A 21,067-nucleotide genomic window follows, 5' to 3' on the forward strand; every position below is an offset into this window, starting at 1 on the left:
GCTAATAGAAGGTTATTGTATTCAATTCCCCATACAATATAAACAGGAGTGAGGTAATGCTTCAGTTATACAGGGCATTGGTGAGACCACACCTGGAGTACTGTGTACAGTATTGGTCTCCTTATTTAAGGAAAGATATAAATGCATTGGAAGCAGTTTAGAGAAGGTTTACTAGATTAATACCTGGTTGCCTTGCTAAACTTGTATATGTTGGAGTTTAAAATAATAAGAGGCAACTCGATTGAAGTATGTAAGATCCTGAAGGGACTTGACAGTGTGGACGTGGAAAGTAGGCAGGAATGTGATGCTGAAGTTAAAACTAGGTCAGCTATGATCTTATTGAATGATGGGGCAGGCTCAAGGGTTTGAGTGAACTACACCTGCTCCTAATTCATATGTTCATAAATACGTATGTTGGAGTTGGGGAGACCCGCAGACCTTTAAAAATGGCAGATGGGCTCAGGTTCCAAGATTCCTGCCCTAATTCCCAGCACCCCAGATTTTCACTTGTGAGAGAAGGGTGTGGGCATCACTTAATATTTCTTTATCTAGTGCAAATAAACATTGAGCCAGTAACAAAATAGATTAAAGAAAAAAGTCAATCAAGCAAAGTTTTCTCTTATGTGCGCCTGCTTCAACAAACCAAAGGAACTCTGGGCTCTCAGCCATTTAATATTGCTTGATTGAGTTTCTTTTTCTTGGATCTATTATGTCACTGACATATAGTTTCTGCTATTGATACTTTGAAGGTCTGGTTGACCTTTTATACGATTGTAGGGCGGCAGCTTTTTAAGAAAGTTATGAATGACTTTTTTCAGTTTTTCCACACATTTGGCATTGTTATGATAGGGCTCATTGGTTCTGTACAAAGTCTATACTGGGTGAATAAGCAATGAGTTAGCATGGAAAGCGAGGGGCCACTGGGATGGGTTTTTAAAAAAAATATTCATTCATGGGTTGTGGACGTCGTGAGCGAGGCCAGCATTTATTGCCCATCCCTTATTGCCCTTGAGAAGGTAATGATGAGCCACCTTCTTGGACCACTGCAGTCCATCTGGCGCTGTTAAGAAGGGTGTTCTAGCCCCAACAACAGTGAATGAATGATGATAGTTCCAAGTCAGGATGGTGTGGGGCTTGGCAGAGAACATGCAGGTGGTGGTGTTCCCATGCATCCACTGCTCTTGTCCTTCTAAGTGGTAGAGGTTTGGAAGGTGTTAATGGAGGAACCTTGGTGAGTTGCTGCAGAGCATCTTGTAGATGGTACACACTGTCAGTGGTGGAGGGAGTGAATGTCAAGATGGTGGATGGGGCACCAATCAAATGGAATGCTTTGTCCTGGATGGTGTCAAGCTTAAGAGTGTTGTTGAAACTGCACTCATTCATGCAAGTGGGGAGTATCCTATCACAATCATGACTTGTGTCTAGTAGATGGGGGGGTCAGACTTTGGGGAGTCAGGAGACATGTTACTCCCTGCAGAATTCCCAGCCTTTGCCTTGCTCTTGTAGCCACTGTCTTTGATGGCTGGTCCAGTTCAGTTTCTGGTCAATAGTAACCCACACGATGTTGATAGTGGGAGATTCAGCAATGGTAATTGCCTGGCACTTGTGTGGCCTGCCACTTATCAGCCCAAGCCCAAATGTCGTTCAGGTTGTGCTGCATACCAACATTCACTGCTTCAGCATCCGAGGAGTTGAGGGTGGTACTAACAGGAGGTGGCCATCTGGTCCATTGTGTCTGCACAAGCTCTCCAAATGAGCAACTCACCTCATACCATTTCCCTGCATTCTCCCAATACCCTTGCACATTTTTCCCTTTTAGATAACAGTCTAAGTCCCTCTGAAATGGCTTCAACTGAACCTGCCTCCACCACAGTCAGGCAGTGCATTCCAAACTCTAACCATTCACCGAGTAAAAAAGTTTCTCCTCACATTACTTTTGCTTCTTTTACTAATTACTTTAAATTTGTGCCCCCTCATTCTCTATCCTTTCATATGTGGAAAGCTTCTCCCTATCTAACCTTCATAGACCACTCATGATTTTGAATAACTCTATCAAATCTCCTCCCAACCTTCTTTTCTCTAAGGAAAGCAGTACTAACTTCTCCAATCTATCTTCATAACTGAAGTATGTACATAACTGAACATTCATAATCACTAGCAAACATTCCCAATTCTGACCCAATGATGGAGGGGAGATCATTGATGAAGCAGATGAAGATGGACGGCCTAATACACTACCAAGGAACTCATGCAGTGATGTCCTGGGACTGAGATGATTGACCTCCAACAACCACAATCATCTTCCTTTGTGTTAGGTATGATTGCAACCAGTGGAGAATTTTCCCGCTCATTTCCACTGACCAGTTTGCTAGGGCTCCTTGATATAGTCGGCCAAATGCTGGATTGATGTCAAGAACTGTCATCTCATATCACCTCATGTTCAGTTCTTTTGTTCATGTTTGGACCAAGGCTGTAATGATGTCAAGACCCCAGTGGTCTTGGTGGAACCCAAACTGAACCATAAAGCAGGTTATTGGTGACTAAGTGCTACGTGACAGCACTGTCCATGGCCCCTTCCATCAATTTACTGATGATCGAGAGTAGACTGATGGACAGTAATTGGCCAGGTGGAGGACTATGGGTTGGCATGGAAGGTGAAAGGGCACAGATTGGCTTGGAGGGTATGGGGGTGTGTAGAGAGGCATAGGGACAAAGAGGCGCAGGGGAGGGGTGGATGAAGGGTGAGGGCTAGAGTGTACAAAACCAAGGCCCAGAGAACCAGAGCCCCTGTGGCCGCCTCAAAACTGTTTCTGGGCTTAGCGAGCCCGCATCAAGCATGCGCCCGTCCCCAGAAATGAAAATTGCGCCTTTCAAGGTACTTTCTCCCAAGGTGGGTGCGTCAGGCCAGGAAATTTCCTAACTTCTGCTACCTGCTGCCAGGATGAAAATCCAGCCCAAAGCGTGCACTCCATATTGGGCAAACAAAATCTTGACCTGTGTATATTTTGCACTAGTTTGGCTAGGAGGTTCATAGGTATGATGGAACATTGAAGCATTGACACTACCTCCAGATTTCTATGATGCTGTGGCAGAACCATCCTCATTCTTCTTTATTTACGTACCACATAGCTAGAGTATCACCTATACCTTTACTAATTTGTTAAAAAAATCCTTAAAACTAGGGCTAATTCAACTACTGAAATACAATTACGTTGCAGAAGTGTGTTGGGCTGCCTCCTTCTAGGGCAAGAGATGTGAGCATCGATTACAGTTGCAATTGCACAGCACACTTGGCTCTATTTGAAATATTGATCACCACCAAGTTGAACTAAACTTTGGAAACGTATTGAAAATGTACTGGTGACAATTATACAAATTTAGTTAGCTAAAAACTCTGGAATCAAATCTGACATACATGAGCAAAAGTCAGTTTAATCGTTGTCGTTGGCTGTATACTTACATAATTAAAAATTGAGATCATCATATAAAAAGGACAATGCGCTTCCTACAATCATTAAAGACTGCAAGAAATTTACATCTAGGTTTTTGGAAAATTGTGGCACTAATATCTATAAACGTGCAATAATACTTTGAAGTCACAAGTACATATGTCGAATTAGTTTACAGAGCAACAAACTGGAAGGGAGATTGTGCTAGTGATTTGGATGTGAATGTTCATTTGAAAGAATGAATACTAAACACACCGCAAATTATTCTTCTGTTTTAGCTAAGCTGGAAGACTGTAGATTGTATATATAAATCCAGTATAATTAGAAAACATAAAAACATACAAAATATATATACACATGCAAAATTTGTTCATTACCTAAGGCAGTCAGTCATTCGTGTAGCAATTGCTTTCCGCCGCATCATACTGAAGACCCATACCCTACTTATTCCACAGATTGCAGGCTCTGGATTGATTGAACAACACCATGCTCGCTGGCGTTCGAGCATAATTGCATCATTCGACGATTGCTGAGTGGCTTTATCTGCTATAACTCTGAAGCCCTATAAAGAGTTAAACAGCAAAAAGATTTCACTTCCGTTGATTTAAGCAGAACTATTTTCTGTCCTCAGAAGATGCCAATTTAAGTTATGATATAAGGTGCTAATTAGAAGGCTTGGAAAAGGGAAAAATGCACGAGATAAACAAAACTATATTAACATGACTTATTCTGCTTCCTATGTCACTATGTACAACTTGGAACATCTGTTTGTAATACATATTTATTTTTATAAACAGTCACTACATTCAAGGTACAAAATTGAATACAAGTTTAAGATTTTCAAACAAAGCAAGTTTTAAAAAAATACAAACCTGCTGTATATGTTCTGCAATTAAACAGCCAACTACTTTTCTATCATTAGAGATGAAAAGAAGCGTCTTTGTCCTGGAAGGACACTTCAGTTCTGCCTGGTGAAACCCAAGGTCATTATCAACCACTTCTCGAATCTCTTCAACCTGCGGTAAAGATACTAGCCTTAATATATAATTCTGTTACTGAATTTGGCCTTTAATGCTGTTCACGTATAACATAAGCAATCCTAAGCAAGGTCACTCACAATGAACTTCTACTGCTACTCAAGTGTTTACATAAACCTTAAAGTCACAAAATTTTCAAGATCCATAATAATGAAAAAAAGGGAAAAAAATTACAAAAGCTAGAAACCAGAAAATAGAAAAATGCTGGGATAACACAGGTTAATCAGCAGTTGACTAAAAGGCAGGCTGGTCTCAAATAAGTTGTTTCATGAAAGTATTGGGTCAAATTTGGATTTGAATCCTGTATACCTCAAATATTTTGTTTTTAAACCAGAGAATCAGTATCAAGCCCTATTCTTTCAAAGTTCTGACTGCCATCGGTGAGAACAAAGTAACGAAAACATGACCCAGATAGCACTTAAATAAGCCTACTGTGGAGTCCTGTCTGCCTTCTCAGATGTATGTAAAAGATCGTTTGCCACTATTTTGAAGAAAAGCATCAACATCACAACAATAATATTTTGTCATTATTACATTGCTGTTTACAGGAGATTGCTGTACACAAATGGGTGCCATGCTTTCTACATTACAATGATTAAGCTTCAAAATTACTGAATCCAATTTTGTACAGTTTACAGGGCTTGTGCTAAGGGATGCACAATATCTTAACAGAATTTTAACTACAATATTTTAAGATTGAATAAATCATGCTTTATAAGTTATCTGAAATTAAATTAAAATCATTTAATGGGCAATGGCATTTTATGTGATTCCTAAAGTCTTGCTGAATTTAAGAAGCGGTGGTGTAGAATATTTTCTTTATAAAGTGCACCCAAGTATATAAACAAAGTAGAACTGAGTTAAATGCAATAAAGAAAAAAGCTACCTTTTTCAGGGCATATTTTGGATCATCAGGAAGAACCATTATTATTTTACCATCAGGGTATTCACCTAAAATTCTCTCCTTCTTCCAGCCCTGGTTAAAAAAATTAGAATATAAAAAAGGTAAATTTAAAAATGAGCTCTTGGCACACAAATAAATAAAAGAGTATATACAAGTTGTGAAATACCTAGTCATACAACCAGCTGATATTCCAGTCTTAAAAACAGAAGGCATAAAGGTGGAGGTCCCAACTGGCATGATTTATTTATTCAAGTTGAAGCATTACTGTCAATATAGGGGCTGGGGATAAAAAAACACCAAACCACAAGGACAATCCTACAACATGCTTCAAATGAGGAAAGTCATCCAGTGCAAGAGGGCCAATGATTGCATCCAATATTTTTGCATTTTTGTGACTGAAACAAAACAGGAATTAGTCTTCTCATAGTAGATATTACAATTTAAAAAGAGCAAATCTTTCGATTCCAAGTGCTCCCCATCTCCAGAATTGGTGTCTTTTAAATACAAATCAAGAGGAAACAACAGCACAATGTACAGTGAGACACTGTAAAGTGGCAATGAACGTGACTGAAATCTCTTCATCCCTCAGTTCATATGTCTGCCATGCTGCTAGGATGTTGCTTTTTTTGCGAGGAAGAGGAGGAAAGAGAAATCAGACAAGTATTCAGCATGCTGTGATATGCCTTTAAGAGATAGCAGCATGCCATCACTTGAAGGGAAGTATGTCAGGTAATCCTGTCTCAGTTTCACTCTGGCCTGTGATCAGGACACAGCTCTGCTGCTGATTTTTCAAATTTCCTATCCGTGTATATCTGTTCTCATGTGCCTAAGTCTAAATAAACAAACCCACGTGTTTACCCAATCCTTTATGAGTGACTGGTGCTTTTATGTCATTATAATATCTGACATTTTGGTCAGGCCATGACAAAGTCACAGAGTCGGAGGGTGTTGCAAACGCTGCGTGCTGAGTGGGTAAAAAGCTTAGGAGATGCCGCGCAATGATAGGCTCAAATGAAGAGCTGGTAAGCAGACATATCCCTCGTGGTTAGCTTGCAGCCCATTGCCTGTCAGTTCAGTGAGTGGGACAGTGCATCAAGGACCAGCACCAGGTTAGCTCAGTTGGGAAAGGCGAATGACCAGGGTGTGGGCTGGATCAATAGTGAATGAGGGAAGAATCGAAACAAAAAAAAAACAAAGCAGTCATAAAAATCGGGCCAGAGCAGATTGCGATTATAACGGGTGGCTTCGGAGTTGCTGAACAACAGATTGAATGAAACAAGGAGGAAGGTCAAAAGGATAGCCAAAACAAAATTTCCCAGTTTGAATTAGGATGCAGCTGGCCTACTACCCGAATTCAAAATGTTTAAAAAGCGTACAGAGCTATGGTTTCTTGATTCAGACGTGTCTGAACCAGACAAGCAAAATTCACCTAGCAATTGGGAAGGAAGTTCTACACAGGCTGAATAAGTCAGGGTTTACTGAACAAGAGCTAAAGAAAACCAAAAGATATGGACTACACAGGAAGGCCACCTCAGAGTCAGGTTAAACTTTCAAAAATCATTGACTAGAGTTCATGTAGTTTCGATAACTGCCTATAGAAACCATAGACCATTCGCCAGCAAATACCGAGAAAAAGGGCAGAGATTTAATCAAACACAGAGCTAGCAGACAGAATTCTCGAGTTGGTGATCACCTCCACCCATGGAAGAGGTTCAAAAAGATGTGCTCGACAAGCCCAAAACACATAGCATCGACGAACTACAAGGATAGTTGCAAGTACAAAGCAATCCTTGCAGGTCGACTAAGTTTACAGATCCTAAGCACAACCCCAATTGTTGACACGCACACTAGAACACCTAAACCTAGCAAGACCATGTGGAAAGTGAGGCCTTCTGCATGCACCAAGGAAATGCCCAGCTTTCCACCAATTCTACAAAGCACGTGGCAAAGAGAGCCATTGGCAGTGGCAGTGCACTACAGCAAAGGCTGATGCAGCTATAAAGAGCCGTACACTGATCCAAACAGACTGTACACAATGGGTACCTTCAAGCAATAAGAATGACCATCTGGTACGTTGCCAGAAGGATATACAAGGTGATTGACAAACCAGAAGATGACGATAGTGCTCATGACGAGATGAAGTGCAGACACGTTTCACATCATCAATCTCATGGAAAAGAGATTCCATCACACTGTCCAAAATGTTTGCCAAGTCTGGAATTATCTTCCTTTTGAAGGTTGGTAACTATTGGCCAAGAATGACACAGAGGCAAATGACAACATACTAACCTCTGCTGATTCTAACAGAAATGCATCCACAGACATGGAAAGCCATGGCGAAATCTACAGCTGTCAAACTTTCAGCGTACAATGGTTTACTAATTCCAAATTCCATGTGCAGGATCCATAGTCCTGGAATGCAAGTACAATTTATCCTCTTGGGTGTCACAGATGTTCTACCTCTTGGAGTCTAAAGGCCTAGCAATTGTAGATCTACCAGCATGCCGTGACCTCGCATTAGTGACAATTCATGGAATTAGTCAAACATCATACAGCAGATCAACCTCAAACTACTGATCACTTCAACTCACGACAGAACAAAAATATCTGGAATGCTTTGATACAATTAGCAGTTTCAAGGAAGCTGCAACATTACACTTGCAGGAGTATGCAAATCCGTCAATTGACAACCCCCCATGCAAATGCAACATCCACAGGCAAGGCAAATTGAAGGTCGAACTAGACAAAATAGAGAAAGACGGAATCACTAGACAAGCACAAGAGCACACATACTGATGCAGTTCACTTATGTGTCATTAAGAAGGACGGATCACTGAGACTATGCCTCAATCCACAACATTTAAACACAGCTTTGAACCACTGTCATTACAAAACATCCACGTTAGAAGAGTTAAATCAGAGATGTGCAGGTGCAAAATTTTCAAAACTTGATGTCAAGCATGATTACTGGTCAGTATATCTCACGGGGATGTCCCAAGAGCTTACTACATTTTGTACCCCATTCAGTCAAGGACAATATTATGTTCAATTACTTCTTTTCGGGCTGTTCGCCAGGATCTCTTTTAAGCTCACATGAACAACATTACATGCACTGGGCCTGAATGCATCTGTATTGCCGATGACAATGCCGTTGTGGGAAGAACATGACCATAACCTGCAATTATTGATGCAAGAGGCTTGTAATTGAAGGATCGGTGTTCAACAGTCTGTAACGTGCCATCAACATGCAGCAGATCAATTTTTCCATTCTATTTATTCCAGTGCTAGCTTACGTCCTGATCCAAGTAAAATAGAGGATATTAAAGTCATGACAACGCAGAGATAAAAACAATCTTTGAAGATTTCTAGATCTCTTTAATTTCCTGTCTCCGTTCATTCCCAATTTCACTCAAAAATCTTCATCGCTAAGGGAATTGTTGAGAAGGGGTGCATCTTTCCTATGGCACGAAGACCACCAATACTCTTTGAAGCACTGAAACAGTCATTACCAGAAGCATTGACATTGCAACTTTACGATCCTAGGAAGACAACTACCCTGGATGTAGATGCCTCTCAGAAAGGTCTGGGAGCAGGCATACCACAAAAAAAGCAAACCGATTGCATTTGCTTCCAAATCTCTGTAACGCACTTTAACATCGAGTGGGAAACGTTAGCTTTAGTGTTTGGAATCATGCATTTTCATACCTATCGATTTGGTAAAAAATTTGTGGTAGAGACTGACAAGCCACTGGAGATGATTTGGCGCAAACCATTGACCAGTGCATCGCCAAGATTGTAGTGCCCCTTGATAAAAATTCAAGATTGCGGCTGTGAGATTAGGTAAAAACCAGGTAACTTGATGGTCACCTAAGATACACTTAGCAGACTGCCAAACTCAATGAAAACAGAAGATATATCCTAGATCTACATGTTGACCTCATCAAACTTGAAGATGCTCTCCAAATTGATCTGGTACATTTTGCTAAACGCAAATGTTAGCAGCTACAAGAAATGACAAAAGATTCCACATTACAGAAACTGAAAAATCATCACTGAAGATGGCCTGATTCAATTCAGCATGTCTATGAATACCTGAGGTCATTTTGACCTTACAGGGATGAACTAGGGAAGTCATATTTAAAGGCGGGCAGGTCACCATACCAGAATCTTTGCAATCTGATATTCTTCAGCAACTTCATCACTCACACACGGGCATAGATCAGACAAGACTACTCGCAAGAGAAAGACAGTCTATTGGCTGGGTATGAACAATGACACTGGAGTTGTCGTCAAGAAGTGCGAGGCATGTCAAGAGTATATGCTTAGTCAGCACTGATTCCACATGAAGGTCCTTGGTCCAAAATCGCATCTGACCTTTTTCACGTCCACAGCACTGACTTCATCGTCAACTACTTTACCAAGTATCCCATTATTCGACAACTGTACAATACATCAAGCACAACTGTCGCACATACTCAAGTGCTATTTTCAGTTTATTTGGTGCACTGAGATCCTTATGGATAACAGTCCACAATTTATTGGCAAGCCATTTCACAATGAGAGAGAAGTGGAATACTGATCACACTACTACTTCCCCTCATTACCCTAGATATAACATAGGGATATACGAATTAGGAGTGGGCTATTCAGCCCCTCGAGCCTGCTTCGTCATTCAATATTATGGCTGATCTGATTGTAACCTCAATCCCACATTCCTGCCTACTCCCAATAACCTTTTGCTCTCTTAATCAAGGATCTATCTAGCTCTGCCTTAAAAATATTCAGAGACTCTGCTTCCACCATCTTTTGAGGAAGAGAGCCCCAAAGACTCATGACCTTCAGAGAAAAAATTTCTCAACCCTTATGGCTGAACAAGTGATTTACACGGTGAAATCCCCAATTCTTAAATGTAGGCAGGCGAAGCAAGATCTACACATTGCAATGTTACATCTAGAACAACACATGTAAGTGCAGCTATTCCAGTACCAGTAGAACTCATGCTTGGCAGACTGGTGTTTACCAATTTACCTACTTTTACCTATTCTACTCTTAGACACGAGACAGCAATTTTTAAAACTGCAAGGGAAAATGACCAACATCCACAATAAAAATGCAGGTACAGAATTGGCAAGTTTGCAGTTGGGGCAACAAGCTCACATCCAGGATTCCACAGGAGGTACATGGCAAATAGCCGAGGTGACAAAGATGTGTTTAGAACCAAGGGATGAAGTCATTACACGCAAAGGTGCAATGGTGAGGGGTAACCGAGGGCAAATCAGATCCCTTCCAGCTCCTCAACCACCATACAGTCCTATGCAAGATCCTAAATGCATTCAGGAACAACATCCAAGACTGACAATTCCACAGATCAATTAAAGAAACCTCTAGATAAGGTTACAATTAGAAGATCTGGGCCTACCAGCAGATTACTTCCATGCTTTACAGACTTAGATTCATCAGTTCTATATACTAATGTAATGGTAACTAAACATGAACACATATTATAAATAGTTCTACTTCTTTGGAGGGGATTGGGAGGGGGGGGCAAAGTATCTTTAAAAAGGAGGCTGTTGTAATATGCGTTTAAGGGATAGCAGCATGCCATCACTTGAAGGGAAGTATGTCATGTGATCCAGTCTGTTTCACTTTGGCTTGTGAGCGGGACGCAGCACACAAGGCCTTGTTGTAATGTCTATCCATGCATATCTGTTCTCATGTGCCTAGTCTAAATACATGAACCCATGAAGTGTTTACCCACTTCCCTAAGAACAATTGGTGCTTTTATATTATAAAAGCATGACAGCTCAGAAAATGCAAACCAGCAGCTAGCTAAGGAGCTGCGCAAATGGGGCTTTGAGGTTGCATAAGTCACTTTCTCCACTAAAGTAGATACACAACCCCAACACCCTGAGCAATGATTTAAAGAAAGTAACTTGGTGGTGGGGAGGGAAAAGAGAAATACGTGCTAATTGGAGGAAATTAAAAAAAAACATGCTCATTTTACAAAATATTTCCCACTACTATAAAATAAAATAAAAATAACACTGGTCAGCTAAAAGCCTTTTCACTCAATGAATCCTGTAATAGCAGAATGATCATCACTTCACATCTCAGCAAGTTTCTGAATGGGCAAATTGAAAGGTAACATAACTGCAATCTTTGGCATCATTAAAGATTACATCTGTACCATTAAGACAACCAAACACCACTGGATAGGCAAAGATCTTTGCACCACAATGCACTACTGGCTTACCACGTATTTTACAGCACTAATAAAACGTTTGTGAAACTGAAAGTGCTGGGCTTCATCTTCTGGAATAGAAGCTGCATACAACATTCCACATGTAGTGCAAGAAATAGCTCCAATCCTTTTCTGTCCAGCATCCTGTAAAGATATATATACACTTACTTACATATACTTCAGTTCGATTTGCATCTACAATTGCATTTAATTTTGCTATGTATTAATTCTACATTACAACAGTGAACTACATTTCAAAAGCGTTTAGTTGGCTATAAAGTGCTTTGGAACATCCTGAGGTTGTGAAAGGCACTATGTAAATGCAGGTCTGTCTTTCCTCCAAAAGGAACATGTTATGACGTGCTATTCCAGTTTTTATTTTCCTGTAAGTCTCATTCTGCATTGACATTTCACTTCTTACAAAATTTATTTCACAAATTATCTTATTCCAAAATCTCATTTTTTTCCCCCAATCGCTAGAGAAGAGGCTAGATTTCAGTAATTCAGTGCAAAGTTGTCTGTTTTCTTAAAGTTATGGAACATATCAGCTCTTCTGAATAAGGCAATTTACTCTTACTTAGTTACTTTTCTCCCGTGAAGGTCATCTCTCTACATCTGGAGCCAGTCCAATGACATATGTTATTGGTAAGTCCTAGAAAGGTTGTTTTAATTTTGCTGCAGTTGTTTTAAGCCAGACTCTTTACTGATTTGGACCCAACTAAAAACACAATTTAAGCACCAACGTATTCAGTCAATGTAAGTAATGTCCAGTTCCAATGCAATCCAAAATGAAGTACCAAGTTACGACAAGTAATTGAAGCCGTTCTAAATGTACCACTCTATAAAGTATGAAATGGTTGCAGATGTAAGTGGAGATCTAAAATAAGACAGTGTTTGACGATACATTTCACATTTTGGCGAATGAATGCTGCTGCTAGAGTTTCAGAAGTAAAAAGCATGTTTAAGAACAGACCCGCTCAAAAACAGAGCTTATAAGAAGCAACAGTTTCTTGTATTTGATTTGGGTATACACTTACAATGTTTGGTTGTTGAAGCCCACCTCCTTCTGCATTGGTAATTGGTTTGGTTTCTTTCGGTACAGAAAGTTCAAGAGAATCTACAGTGTTCTTCGCTACGGTTGGCTGATTAGACAAAGATACACTTTGAAAGAATAAAAGTTGACATTGTTTGTTAAAAAATAAGAACAATTTCTCAACTTTTCTCAACTCTGTACTTTTATCAGCTCTACAATTTACAATTACACAGGGAAGGTGACTAGAACTACTAGAAATACAGTATTTACATGCGTTTGCACTCGATTCCCCAGCTGTTGGCAAGGAATTTAATTATAAATAAAAGCAGTAGAAAAGCCTAATTATGGTCACAATCTACATTTAATAATGTTTTCAGATCAAGCTATGGACATTCAGATAAAGCTATGGACATTCAGATAGCTCTGCTTTTTCTCAACAGTGTGAGATGACAAGGAAGAGCTATGAACCCCTTGGAAATTGATGCCTGTAATTAAGGGACCCAGAAAAATTGAGGTGTGGCAGAGGCAAGAATGCATAGCTTGAGTAATAAATCAGACACACAGAGGGGTGAGGGGTGAAAATAGAACACAGGTCCTGTTGTACTTTATAAAACCTCTTCGTTTTCACATCTGATTCCAAACAGTGTTCGGCCAGATAAATCAATTCGTACTGTGCATGGTAAATTGTACGCACTGATGACGGAGACAAGTGACAACTTTTGACATAGATTTTTATCAATCTACAATTCTAAAATCAATCACATGAAATGAAGTAGTGTAACCATGGAACAACCTGGGAAACTGAAGTCGCTTAAGTTCAAAACAGATGACAGGAGTCTGGCAGTCTGCAAGAACTTGGCATGGTTGATTATGTGGAAATTTAAAGGGCTTGCTCTGAATGAAAACTGTTGGAACATTCCAAAATCTCTTTGATGAACCCAAATGTAGTGACCAACTGTTCTTTGCCATGGCTGTAATAATTTCCAAGAATTGTCTCATTGATCAGAACTGATCGATAGCAGTGACTTCAAAACTTGCACTGAATAATAACTACAGGGAACCCCGTACTCTTTAATTTTGGCGAAAGCATTCAGATTTGATAGTTGAAGTGGATCAGTTATCCATATACTGCATTTCATCTTGTAGGTTTACAGCATAGATAAACAGGACCATTCCCTCCAAAAGACTGGGGAAGACTTTCTAGTTTTACTAAGTACTTACAGCATAAAAGAAGTCATTTGGCTCAACTGATCCATGCCAATGTTTCTGCTCCATACAATCCTGCATCTTTTCAGTATTTTATTGTTTCTTAATGTTGGAGGTTTAGGTTCTTGCCTCAAAGTATTCTCTGGGTATAGCTATGTTAGTCAATCCCCATAAGAAACTGGATCGTCTTAAATGTAGGGTTGTGCCTGGGATCCTGAGCTACTAATACAATATTGCAACCCATGCTTCTTCAAGAAAACACCCAGTAAGGTAAGGCCAGGTACAAATCTATTAACTTCTTTATTTAAATGAATGCACAGTTATGATCTGATTTACTTAGCTCAATTGATACAACTTGTCATCATCTAATGATGCGCAGTGTTATAGTACCAACAGTTGGCTTCATCACTGTTGACAACTGCTTGGAGCCTTTTTTTTTAAACTCTGAGAAGTTACTTGATTTTAAGCACATCAGATGAAAAGTAGCTCAATCCACTAAAAGAAAAACAAAAAGCCCAAAACATGAGAAGTGTTATGTTGTCTTTTTGTCTCCATGGTTTATTTAAATAAGCGTATAGCTTTAACTGTATTTGTGTAGTTTTAACTTATTTGGTCTAGCAATATGCTACTTTTCATCTTCAAAAAGGTGACAAGAGAATTTGATGGACACCTCAAGTATACCTTGGAATTTGAACTCTGAAGAAAACAATATCTTTCAGGTAGACTGATAGCAAATCAAGTAAAAATAACAGTATCTGGAGTATTACTGAACTCAGGACCTTCAGACGTGAGTGCTACTACTGAGCCAGGGCTAATACTTAACAATTTAATAGTTAGCAGCATGTCCTGTGTGCATAATTACTTCATCTTGCTGACAAGCTACAATGTTAAATGGTTAATACAGGACAACTGTTCAATATGCAGTTATCCATATTATTCATTAAAATTGTTCAGGTAAATAGTTCTCTCATGGCTATTCAAAAACCCTGACAAATACCTTTCATTATTCATCTTCGATGAATCTGGATTACTGAAGAGAGTCCGTACAGTTTCCTTCAGTAATGATCCTACAATGTTATTCAATAAAGACAAAAAACATATTTGAACTGATCTAAACAGATGTTCTAATGAAACGAAAATTAGTCTTGAAGGTAAAATATAACTATACACAGTATGGGCATAAAAGCTCATATGGTTCATTCTGTCATAATTACTCCTAACTTAAGTTTTCAAATGGTCTGCTCAAATTGATAATTGTTAAGAAAGCAGAAGTGGCAGTGGCTTGAATTAAACTACCAGATGTGAAAGGTTTATGCAGCTCATGCAGGATTTCTTTTGCAGGTGGGTTGATGGGAACACAAAATCAAAAGAGGAGAGAGATGTTTTGGCACTAAAACAAATAATATCACTGGTGGAATATGGATGGCACAATTGGTTAGGAATAGAAAAATTCTTTAATCCTGAAATGGTCTTGCATGAAATGAGTTTAATTCCAATCCAATTTCTATAGAGTTAAATTCATAGTACAAACAGACCAACATTAACTGCCAAGCTCACTCATATTACCGACGTGGAAATGAAAAGATGACACTGGTGGAGTAGGCACCCTTTCTAAGGTGGACCTTATTGGGCACCTAATGGCACTTTATCCAATTTAGGATTTGGTGGATAATGGACATCTAAATGACAGTTATTTTTTGATTTCATGTCAAAAATGCATTACTTTCACACAACAAAAAAAGGAACTGGGTTTTCTTGTCACTTTTATATTCATTTTTTAAACCAAAATAGCTTCATAAACCATACATTTCCTGGCATTTTTCATCGAGCATAATTTATTTAACTATACCTTCTGACTCATTTTCCAATTGCTTCTTAACTGGTTTCAACGGTAACGCTGTGATGCTGCCCTTTTCTGGACTGCATTCAGGGCTCGACTCCAAATGTAACGTAAAACTCTGAAGAAAACACAAATCTCTTTCAGGTGGACTGACAGCAAATGAAAAAAAATAAAAATAATTATGTAAATCTAACTTTGTCCTTTTTGCAATGTTTTACGGCAGTGCATTTTTTAAAGAAATGCAAGATGCACAACACAAAATCAAGTATTTATAAATAAACATTAATCAGTTATGATTGGGTAAACAAAATAATCTGATGTCAGTCAAGGAAATATACTGGTAGTCTCCAGTGCCAATGTACATGGGTGCTCCAGAGTTTATGTTTAGTTGCTATAGTAAAGATGTGTTTAAACTATGCTGTTCCATTCAGGCCACAGCTCAACTATCCCAGGTAAAGTGATCTAAACAGGCAGGTGTTCCACCAAAAAGTCTTGCAAGTCTAGTGTCTTCCCCTAGACAGAAGGCGATTCAGAGGTTAGAAGAAACCAACAAAGACCATATTTTACAAGAGTTAACAATCTTGACACTGAACTAATTGCAAGTGTGGCATAGATTTTAAACACTGGTACTTAAAAGGACATTTTGAAATGGAACAGATTCATGCAATGGCCTTCGACTAGTTTATCCAGTCTGGGACAGCTGTGAAAGTACCTTCGCTCTACTGGCTGTAATAATTTATGGCAGCATCACTTCAGCTCCTTGTGGATGTAGACTAACACAGAACTGCTCTTACTATTTGCCAAACTCACTAACACAGGCCTCAAACTTGTTATCACGGAATGCCACTGAAGTAAATAATCTAAAGTTCAAGACACAATTAGCTGAGTTTCTTGAAAGCAAGGAAAATTATATGGTAAGAAATTGGTGCAGTTAATGCATGAAAAAGGAAAACTTCATGATCTTGATATTATTTTTCATATGCCTGCAATAATCAAGATACTTTTGGAAGTGCTAAACAGAATATTATAGAAAGTGTGAACAATAATAGTAGGTCTTACAATTAGTTATCTTAACATTACAAGAACTAAACAGAAATGCATCCTAACACGATTAGGTATCTTGAACGTGGGCTTCTGACAAAACTAATACCGTTGATGTGACACATCCTTAAATTTTCCTCATGATCCGTTTTTAAATAGAATAAATGGTTACCTAACAAAAGTCATGTGTAAAATACCATGTCATAGTTTTATCCATTAGGCAGAATTTTTAAAAAATAATTGGCTCAGGGGATAAGGGCGCCACTGGCAATGCCAGTATTTTTTGCTTATCCCTAATTGCCCTTGAGAAGATGGTGAGCTGTCTTCTTGAACCACTGCAGTTCTTGTGGTGAGGTATACTCACCTGCTACAGATACAAGGATTGATTTGTTCTTGTTTTGTATCCTTGTGTATAAAACTACATGAGATTTGCCAGGCAATGCACAGTGGACAAATGGTCTCCTTCTGTGCTATCATTTCAAACATTCAGCCAGGCGCAACAAATTTCAAGGGCATGTGTAAGGCAGAAGAGTGATGACCGGTGCTATGCAAGTGACCCATGCAGAATCCTTCAACTTACAAGTGGCCCATGTCCTAGCTGCATTCGTTGCAAAAAGGCTGATCATCAAACTGACCCATAACTGCTGATAGCCCACAGTACTTCATGACACAAGTGTGCAGCTACTTCCACTTTAAATCAATTAGATGTTATAGGGAAATTCAGTGGAACGTATTTCACTTTTTGGTCAATTTAGAATATCAGTAACACTGCTCCCTTAATTATTCAAGCATAAAGAACATATATATGATAGATATTTAATGCAAAAAACAGGGAGAACGAATTTGGAAAAATCTAATCAAAATGATGAACAGAGTATGCAGCAATGAACGTGATAGTGGAATAGCTTGTGACACCCAAGTTGGGCAAACTGAAGAGTATAAATTTAAAACTTAACCACAACTTAGTTAGCATTTACATCAAGAATTACAGCTCAGAAAAAGATAGCGACATATTGTTCCAGCGAGATGCAGGAGTCTCAAGTGGCAGACATCAACTTGGACAAACATATCTGCAAGATGTATTGCCGTCCGACATTTTCGATCTCGAGTGTCACCAAAAACTCAGAACTCAAGGAGAGTTGAAAATAATCCATCACGGCAGGGGGCTGGGTGGGGAAAGAAAGGTTTCTTGAGCAAGAGTTTCAGAGGGTAGTAGAAAGACTGAGAACTCGCATTGGTTGGAGAAGTGGAGGAGATTATCCACAACTCAGGGAAAGCAAGGAGGAACAGATTCTAGCAGATCCTCTTCAACATGTTTGAAGCATTGGTTTCATTTGAGGGAAGATTAGAACTCTAGCCAGGATCATCAAACACATATCAGCACCACAAATAACAAAATAGCTCAAGGGAAAAAATTAGAAATTAAATTAGGAATGCAGTAATATGAGACTTGATAGAGGGGTGGGTACTATCTTTTGCAGTCTAAATCAGAGCTCTTTGATGCATTATTGCCTCCTGGTTGCTAAGGTAAGAAATAAATGTCTGAAATCTTGCAAAAGGAGTTTAGTAGGTAGGTTTAGAAGCAGAATTCTTCTTTGAGAAGCACCTGTTACAAAGAATAGTACTCTCTAGATTGCTTCCACTGCTGATTGTTAGAATAGCGAAGATTAGAGAGTTCAATTCATAGCTGAAGGGGTGTTGTTAGGAGGAGAGTTTTAATATAATTGACACCAGTTCTCAATGCAAAAATGGACTACATTTGAATAGGCAGTCTGCTAATGTACTATACAGAAAAACAGGATCAAAAAAGGAAGGGCAGTAATAAATGGAATAAAGCAGTTAAGTTAAACTGGCCAGTTACAAACAAATAAAAACAGGTAAAGCTTGGGCAAAAAGGGAAAAGGAATAGCTTTAAATATGAGCAAAAAGAAGACACTGCTAATCACCTACATAAAGCGAAAACAAATCAAAAGCAACACTGATCTCAGACAAACCTGGGAATTCTTTCGAGCTGATATATGGTGGATGGGTGAAAGGCAGTGTGTGTTTGCACGTGGACTGTTAGAAAGGCTTTTACAGTATTACAGGGAACACTACTGGAGAAGGTGATTAAAGTGTATAGAATTAGCAAGTTGAAGAAAGTTGAATTTAAAAGTTAAGAGGGAGGGAACAAAGTAGGAGTTAAGCAGTTTCTCAGAGTAGCTGGAAGTCGGCTATGGTGTTGTAGAGTGTTCTGTTCTGGGACAGCTTCTGTTCACTGTGTATATCCATAATTTAGATTCAGGATCAAAGAGAATGATGCCCAAATTTGCAGATGATGCTAAAACAGAAGGCACTGTACACAACTGAGCTCCATAGGAAATTGCAAAGGGCTATTGGCAAGTTGATGGAATAGGCAGAAAACTTGCAAATGGAATTCAGTATGAGAGATGGCATACTGTGGTAAAGAAAAGTAATAATTACTTTAGTGGGGGAATGGTTGCATGCTATGGAACAGCAGAGGAATTTGGGAATCAGGTTCACAATAATTCAAGATCACACAAAGGTTAACGCAATAATGGGTCAGATTTTGTAGTCAGCAGTGAATGAATAGCCCGAGCTGTTCATTGGACTTTCAATAGGGGTTTGTACTAGAATTTGCTGTGATTAAAAAGCTATTTTGACTCAGGTCTTTTGACAGTTATGTGAACAGCTACGTATTGCCTAAACCAGTCAGGTTGAAGAATTCTTAAGGCATACAGCGTCTGAACTAGTGTCAGTTGGAATACTTAACTCCATGCCAAAACATGCACAGAAAGCAACGAAAGAGGAATAGAAACAAACTAACTCAGGAGTGTAGGAAGCAGAAGGTAATATCAGAGAGGAATACCAAGGTGCACAGAATATTGGGAAAGATAGACAGCACTAGAGTAGGGAATAGAAAGTTAATAGGTGGGGTCAGAGTAAAGGAGAAAGGAGGAGTCTAAAAGCAGGGTTAATGTCCATGTATGTGAATGCATGAAATGTGGTAAATAAGATTGGTGAGTTAAAGGCGTAGATTGCCATGTGGAAATATGATGTTGTGGCTATAACAGAGATTTGGCTCAAGGAAGAGCACGACTGGATGTTAAATATTCCTGGATACAAGGTGTGATCGGAATTTGGCTAGAGCTAAGGAACAAAAAAGGTGCAATTACATTGCTTGGTGTAGTCTACAGGCCAGCTTGTGGGAGGGCTGCAGAGAACAATTTGCAAGGAAATCACAGGTGCAAAAATTATAGAGTACTTATAATGGGAACTTTAATTATCCAAATATAGACTGGGATCATAGTGTAAAGAGCAGAGTGTATCAAGAGTCCTTAGCATGTGTTCAGGAAAATTTTCTTCAGCAGTATGTTTCCAGTCCAACGAGCAAGGAAGCACCACTAGAAATGGTTCTTGGAAATGAGGTGCTTCGAGTAGATTGAATATCGATAGGAGAACATTTAGGGGACAGCCATCAGCATATCATAAGGAACGGGCTGGCTATGGAAGAGGACAAAGAACAGTCCAGAGTAAGAAAAATTGATTGCAGAAAAGCCAACTTCAATGAGATTAGAACAGACCTGGGCCAAATAAGTGGGAAAGGTTGGAAGGAAAAATCGTAGCTGATCAATGGGCTACCTTTAAAGAGGAGATAATTTGGGCACAGTCAAGGTAAATTCCCTCAAAAGGGAAAGGTAAGGCGAACAAATCCAGAGCTTCCTGGATGACAAGGGAAGAAGAAATCAAGGAAAAGGAGAAAAAGTGTGCTTACGACAGGTTTCAGGTAAAAACTACAATTGAGAACCAGACTCAATACAGAAAGTTCAGAGGGAAGGTGAAGAAGCAAATAAGAGAAGCAAAGTGAGAGTATGAAAAGAGGCTGGTTCCTAACAAAAGGGAATCCCAAAGTCTTCTATAGGCATTTTAATAGTACATGGGTGGTAAAAGAAGTAGGGATGATAAGGTACCAAAGAGGGAATTTACACATCAAGAAAGAAGGCACAGCTTAGGTGTTAAATGAATATTTTGCACCTGTCTTTCCCAAGAAAGATGCTGCTACCCAGGTCATGGTAAAAAAGGTGGTAACTCAGACACTAGATAAGTTTAAAATTGCAAAGAAGGCAGTATTGGATAGGTTAGCTGTACTGAGTTGATATGGCACCAGCACTGGATGAGATGCACCCAATGATACTGCAAGAAGTGACAGTGGAAATTGCAGAAGCACTGGCCATACTCTTTCAGTCTTCCTTAGACTCCGGTGTCGTGCCATAGGACAGGAGAGTTGCAAATGTTACACCCTTGTTCAAAAAAGG

At 39.3% G+C, this 21,067-nt stretch overlaps 1 protein-coding gene across 1 annotated transcript in view; it reads right to left on the minus strand.

Annotated features, from left to right (window-relative positions):
- The window catches only part of LOC121279001 (N-acetyltransferase ESCO1-like), a 38,396-nt gene that overhangs the window by 8,749 nt on the left and 8,580 nt on the right, over positions 1–21,067 (minus strand). Inside the window, exons 3-9 of the mRNA XM_041189716.1 lie at positions 15,720–15,828; positions 14,868–14,937; positions 12,669–12,792; positions 11,644–11,775; positions 5,373–5,462; positions 4,322–4,465; positions 3,827–4,011 (exon numbers count right to left, since the gene is read on the minus strand). Coding sequence (XP_041045650.1) covers positions 3,827–4,011; positions 4,322–4,465; positions 5,373–5,462; positions 11,644–11,775; positions 12,669–12,792; positions 14,868–14,937; positions 15,720–15,828 — 854 coding nt within the window. The remainder of the gene's footprint in view (positions 1–3,826; positions 4,012–4,321; positions 4,466–5,372; positions 5,463–11,643; positions 11,776–12,668; positions 12,793–14,867; positions 14,938–15,719; positions 15,829–21,067) is intronic.

The sequence above is a fragment of the Carcharodon carcharias genome, chromosome 6 (genome assembly GCF_017639515.1).
Source record: "Carcharodon carcharias isolate sCarCar2 chromosome 6, sCarCar2.pri, whole genome shotgun sequence".
NCBI classification, from domain to species: domain Eukaryota; kingdom Metazoa; phylum Chordata; class Chondrichthyes; order Lamniformes; family Lamnidae; genus Carcharodon; species Carcharodon carcharias.